The sequence below is a fragment of the Lathyrus oleraceus genome, chromosome 2 (assembly GCF_024323335.1).
Source record: "Lathyrus oleraceus cultivar Zhongwan6 chromosome 2, CAAS_Psat_ZW6_1.0, whole genome shotgun sequence".
Classification (NCBI taxonomy): domain Eukaryota; kingdom Viridiplantae; phylum Streptophyta; class Magnoliopsida; order Fabales; family Fabaceae; genus Lathyrus; species Lathyrus oleraceus.
The window spans coordinates 146,095,613-146,102,546 of record NC_066580.1 but is presented as its reverse complement, the minus strand read 5'-3'; the positions used below and the strand labels follow the sequence as shown (position 1 = coordinate 146,102,546).

Below are 6,934 nucleotides of genomic sequence, written 5' to 3'. Positions count from 1 at the left end.
AGTCACTACGTGATCAGATACGACTTGCTTACGTCTCGTATCAATGTCTCCTTAACCAGAATCCGACCTATTTAAGATTTAGGTCATCCGACGTATTTACCATTTTGTACTCGGTCTACATAAGTTCGATTTTTGAAAATTCTAGGATCATTCACTAACAATATAATTTGAGAATGAATATAGAATCTCATTAATAGATAATCATGGAGTTTGCAATACACATTGTTGATTGTTGTGTATATACTATTTAAACTTTGATGCCTGGTGTCTCCTAAGCAGCCTTTCTAGATTGACACCTAAATCTCATTCTGGCGCGCGTCTTTATTCCCTCTCTAACCTCACCATCATTACATACATACATTGAATCCTTCATCCACTCTTTTTTCTTTTTCTTCTTCTTCTTGCATGGATTTTACAATCTCATCATCATTCTAAATATAAAACCTAACAACACATGATCCACAAAACGCCGTCGTAATGGTTACAGATTCCAAACCCATTCCCCACCGTGGCCTCATCGTCGGCAATTACTGCCACGACATCCTCCTCCACAACAACCTCGTTATCGCCGAAACACTCGGCGGCGCTGCATCCTTCATCTCCACCGTCCTCGATGCCCTCTCTCTCCCCTTCCACCTCGTCTCCAAAGTCGGCACAGACTTTTCCCACACCGCCCTCACAACCACCCACCCACCTCTCGTCGTTCCCACTTCCCAAACCACCCTCTTCCACGCCCACTTCGGATCAAACCACCCAGACCGGATTCTAAACCGAGTCACATCATGTGACCCGATAGTCACATCCGACCTTCCGACCGGGTCGCGTTTCCAATTCGGAATGGCAGTTGGAGTTGGCGGGGAGATTCTCCCGGAGACGCTGGAACGAATGTTGGATATCTGTGACTTGGTGTTCGTCGATATTCAGGGTTTGATTCGGAGATTCGAGGAACAAGATGGACGCGTGAGGCATGTGGGGTTAAAGGAAAGTGGATTCTTTCACCTTTTACCGAGGGTTTCGTTTTTGAAAGCTTCTGAGGATGAAGCTTCGTGTATTGATTTGGAGGAGGTGAGAAAATGGTGTTGCGTGGTTGTCACGCATGGGAAGGATGGGTGTGAGGTGTTTTGTAAAGATGGCTGTTTTAAGGTTGATCCGTTTGAGGCATGTCAGGTTGATCCAACTGGTGCTGGAGACTGTTTTCTTGGTGGTTTTGCTGCGGGGATTGTTCAGGGTATGGATGTTTATGATGCTGCTTTGTTGGGGAACTTTTTTGGTTCTTTGGGTGTGGCACAAGTTGGACCACCCGAGCTTGATTTCGCATTGGTTCAGGTTTGTTTCTCATATCGGTTTTACCATTCAATGTTAGTCTGTGATTGTGTATGAATGAAGATTATCTTCTTGTAAATACTTGGGTGTGTTTTAGGGAAGTAGAATTGTGGTCTTCTATATGTGATTAGGAATAGAATTGTCAATAGGTTTTAAATAACGGTCACGTAAAGGCTTTCATGATTTCGGTCGGTATAGGTGTTGCGACTTGCGGTCAATGTGAATTAATCACAATTTGTTCTTTATCACAAAAACGGTGAATAACGGTATCGGTATCAACACCTTTTTGTCACGGGCATTTTCGCAGAGCTTAGTTACTGGCATTAAAAAATGATGAATTTGAAAAATGTTTATTATTAGGCAAATATTAGTAAGTTAGTTTGCAGGCTTTGCCTTGTTTCTCCTGCATAGCTCAACAACTGAGCTACCTTACTTGGGACTGTGTTATTATGATTAAGTTCATTTTGTTGGAATAGTGGTTAATTGAATGGACATACAGGCAGTGATGCGAATCTTGTTTTAACGGAAGTGATCCTTGAGCCAGATTCAAAATAAGTTGTGGATAACATAAAAAGTTATTGGAAAATCCAGGCTCAAGATGAGAATATTATTTAAACTTGTAGGAGCCTTTAATTTTCCATATTTTTTCAACTTTTTTCGTAGAGATTCCTATTTGGAGGTCCTTGTCGTGGTTGTTCATATCTTGCTATGAGATACATATATGATTAGCCTTTAAGATTGTAACGAAAATACCAATTGTATTGTTGTTTGATTATTAATGAAATCACATCTGTCAAAAAAAGATAATGAGGCTTAGACCCTTAGTGATATAACGATTCTCGTTTTTCTGGTGTATTTGTTTATGTTGCATGATGTTAGCAATCGTGAATTTTTTGGCCACTTGACATTTTCTTTAGCGGTATAGCCCATAGGAACTCTGCATGCCTTTTCTGAAATGCCCGACATAGTTTAGGAAGACCGTTTGTTGATTTGTGAATTGGGCACGAACAGTGTGGTTTAGTTTGAGGTTTCTATATGTGACTGTTTATCAAATTCAGAGCTTTCCATATAGACTCAGAGTTTGTTGATAACTTATGATATGCTATCTCCAATTATAGAATGATTAAGCTAGTTTTTTCCTGTGTTAAAACTCGGCCATTCCGGCCGATATCTTGGCACGGAACAGCAAAAACTAAGAAAACCACGTCAGGCCGTGCCGTTCCGTTACACATGGGTGACTCGGCTGGAACGACCGCCATAATGGGATAGTATTCGGAACGACGCTTTTCTGACGCGGCAGCTCCTGCCGCGTCAGCTGTATATGATATTACCATTACCCTTTAGTTTTTAAGGATAGCCAAGTTATTTTATTGAATTTTATTGGCATTGCAAGTATGTTTTGCTTTAAGACTTATTGTTTTATTTCCAAATATGAATGAATTTTGAGTAATTTATTTTAGTTTTTAACAATTTCGTGTTCATTAGTATTAATTGTATTAGTGTCTGCATCATTAAAATATTGGTCGTTCTGCTCTCCGCTCCCATTCCGTTCCCTTTTTGGGGATGGCCGTGCTGCGTCGCAATCTGAGATTGATAATATACGTTTTGTCATTTCAGATGCTGTACCAGCTGTGCTTACTGTTTCCTTGGTATCATTTTATAGGAAATGAAAACAATGCTTGTGATCTTAGTTGATCTTAAGGAAGAAAAATACAATGATATAATTTTAATGAATATTAAATACCTGTCGTGATCTTAAGGAAGAAAAATACAATGACATAATTGTAACGAATATTAAATGCCTGTCGTGGAAATAAAACAGATATGGTAAGATCGAAGGAAGTATTTGCAATCTGTTGCAATAAATTTACAGACACTAGTGAGCATATGCTTGTGCTGGAGTAAATTTTGTTAGCAGATTACATATTGTATTTCTCACTCAATCGGTCATGTATTGTTTTTTATTTTTGTTTTACGACCCTGTACCTGTTCAGATACATAGGCAGTATCATAACGGGTTGAGACGTGAGAGCAATGTAGTCGAAATCGCGAGTTGCCCCGTGGGATTGTAGAATTATACGATCTGCGATCATAGTTTGATTTTGCGATATAACCAGGATCGCCGGAGGTGTGCAGTATGGTCGAGCTTGCGAGTTTGAAGTGGGATTGTAGGATTGCACACTTTGGGCCAACCGTTTTGCACGGGCCGTGCTTAAATGGGTCGGGTATTGTGGAAAAAAACAGAAAAGCAGGTGCTTTTTAAACACTTATTGAAACACAGGCTCTAAAAGTGAGAAGACATTAAGAAAAACCTTATGTTTGTCTCACTCTTTCACGCTCACGTTTCCTTCTCTTCGACTCTGTTCCTTCTTGCGTCAGCCGTTTCTTTATTCTGACATGTCAATTCACTATTGTAATTGAATCTAAAAATTAATGATATGAAGTAGCAAAATGATAAACTCTTATTATTTCAATTTCCCTCACTATATATTATGCTAAAATTTCAGATGGTTAAGGAAGAGATGCACAAAAGGAAGGTGCACGACTCTCCCGACTCCGAAAAAACAGACGAGTGGATTGTGTTCCAGAAGCCACGCGATCAAAATCAATTCTATACATCTCTTGTTACTGCCAAAAGCATAATTATGTGTGGCATTCAAGAAAACGGGCGGAATCTGCTCGGCTCTACGAAAGGGATGGAGCAAAGTAATGTGAAGACAAGAGTGGTAGTAAATTCTGTCAAACAGGAACCAATTTCAAGTGTTGTTGATAGTGAACCCTAATATCATTGTTGATTGCAGCTCAAAATCTTGCTGCAATTCTTCTGCACCCTCTTTAGGATCAGTTCACTTGAAGTAAGTAATTTACTTCATTTTATGGTGTTTTTTGTACACCGAGTCTCATGTGTAGCCTAATTATAGTTAATAGCAGTGCTAGATTACTAATGAATTGTTCTTAGAAAAAAATAAAAGAAATTGAAATTTCAATCAAAGCATATTGCAGCTAGACAATGTGCTTTTTTTATTTTTGGTATTTTGCCATCCTCTTGTACCTTTTTTTCTTTTAAAAAGATTCTAAAGAAAAATAACATTCAGTTTTGATTTTTTTAAGGCAAAATAACAATATGTTATGTAGGCCAATCCTCTCAACCTCGAGCTTTGATTTTCTTTGGAAAAGCCTTTCATTCAATTCAACCATGGGTTTGAAGTTGCACATTGGCATAGTTATTACACGTTGGCATTCAAAAATAAAAATGTGAAGGAAAAAAAATGAATTTTAAATATCGGATGCATCCAGAAATTAAAAAAAAAACATTTTAAATAGAAGATCTAAATGTCGGAAAAAATATTGGATTTTAAACTTTTGATGCATTCAGAAATGAAAAAATATTCTAATTAGAAGATGTGAATGTCAAAAAAAATTCAAATTTAAACTTTGGATGCACTAAAAATAAATAGAAAATGTGAAGGCAAAAAAATGAATTTTAAACTTCGAAGAATAGAAGATGTGAAGTCCAAAAAAGTTCGGATTTTAAACTTTGGATGCATCCAAAAATGAAAAAAAATATTTTAAGTAGAAGATGTGAAAGCTAAAAAAATTTTGGATTTTAAATTTCGGATGCATTCAAAAATAAAAAAATATTCTAAATAGAAGACCTGAAGGTAAAAAAAATCGGGTTTTAAACTTCATATGCATTTAAAAATGAAAAGAAAAATTTAAATAGAAAATGTGATAACCAAAAATAAAACGGGTGCATTCAAAAATGAAAACATATTCTAAATAGAATGTGAAGGGAAAAAAATCGGATTTTAAACTTCGGATGCATCCAAAAAAGAAAAACTATTCTAAATAGAAAATATGAAGGTCAAAAAAATTCAGATTTTAAATTTCGAATGCATCTAATAAAAATGAAAAATATATTCTAAATAGAAAATGTGAAGGCAAAACAAAAACTCGAATTTTAAATTTTGGATACATCTAAAAATGAAAAAAATATTCTAAATAAAAGATGTGAAGTTAAAGAAAATCGGATTTTAAACTTCGTATGGATTAATGCAAATATATTCAAACTAAAATATTTGAAAGTAAAAAAAAAATATTTGGAGATTGGACTCCAGATGTGAAGGCCAAAAAAACAAATTAATAGATTAGGCTCTAGAATGTGCTCACATGTCACAACACCACACTCATTGTCCCTAAACATACCACACACATGTTTAAGGTTAATTTAACATATATTTGTCAATGAATGTTGGTTTAACTTTTATGAATTCAATTCATATATTTTGCAAGTACTTAAATTCGAATTTTATTCAATGTAGTTGGCATAGAGTTTGGATGATGCAGTACTACTATTACCTGAAACCTTACCTTATTCTTAATAAGGTTGTTGATGATGAAAGACTCGGGAAGATTCTCCATGGCCATGGTGAATTAGAGAAAACAGAAATCAGAAAGTTTGTTACAAAGAGCTGAAAGTATAACTATTTTATTCATTGAATAATAACTTTACAATATAACTCTTTATATACAGGTAAATTACATCAAGCTATGTATTGATAAACTATTAATAACTTAATATAAAATTGACTTAAGCTTTCTATACGCATGTCACTATAGTAGTGGATATAGTGTACATATGCTGATAGCCTCTCTTAAGTTATACTACAAAGTTACAACTTTACCAAAATTGTAGTCAAAGCAGGATAACGCATCTGCTTTGTGAACATGTCGGTTAGTTGAGCATTGGTAGAGAGATAGATAGCAAGTGGATGAACTTAGAGTGAAGCTTTGTGCCTCACAAACAACATGACAATCGAGCTCGATATGTTTGCTTCTCTTATGAAAAGTTAGATTATGAACAAGGTATATAACATATTTGCAATCACAATATACTGATGTATGATGTAGGATGAGGAAAAGTATAATAAGGAAATCACGAAATAGCTATTGTAACCATTACAGTTCACATGTGAGAGAAGATAAAGCCATATACTCAACTTCAGTTGATAACCTGGATACAATATGTTGTTTTTTGGATTTCCAACATAGGAGTAAAGAGCCTAGAATAACACAATAGCCAGTAACACATTTCCTAGTAATAGGGCATCGAACCCAATCCGAATCAGCAAAGCCAAATAGTTTCAATTCGCTATAAGCAAAAAATAGAAGGCCTTTAGTAGGAAAAGATTTCAAATACCTGAGAATGCTTGTAGCAGATTGGTAATGAGGAAAAAGAGGTTGAGATTCATATTGACTTAGGTGCTAGATAAACAAATGAAATATATGGCCTCGAATTTGTCAGATAAATCAACATACCAATCAATCTTTTATAGGAAGATGGATTCTATAATTGTTGATCATCAGTGACAAAAAGCTTAGTATTTGGATAAATGGGTACAAATGAAGGTTTGGAAGCAAGCAATATGGTATCTTCTAAAAGCTTAAATGTATATTGTCTCTGATTTTAAAAATATACATGTTGTTGATATGGAAATCTCAAATCCCAAGAATAACCTTAACTGACTAATATCTTTGATCTTAAATTGTTGATCCAAGAGATGTTTGACATTCTGAATTTCATGAATGGAGTCATCTGCCAAGACAATAT

At 35.4% G+C, this 6,934-nt stretch overlaps 1 protein-coding gene across 1 annotated transcript; it reads left to right on the top strand.

Annotated features, from left to right (window-relative positions):
* The first annotated feature begins 238 nt into the window (after window positions 1-238).
* LOC127118561 (inositol 3-kinase) lies at window positions 239-4,315 on the top strand. The gene is made up of 2 exons (XM_051048774.1): window positions 239-1,326; window positions 3,831-4,315. Exons 1-2 carry the CDS (start codon window positions 478-480, stop codon window positions 4,104-4,106), a joined length of 1,125 nt encoding a protein of 374 aa, XP_050904731.1. The 5' UTR covers window positions 239-477; the 3' UTR covers window positions 4,107-4,315.
* The last annotated feature ends 2,619 nt before the right edge of the window (window positions 4,316-6,934 follow it).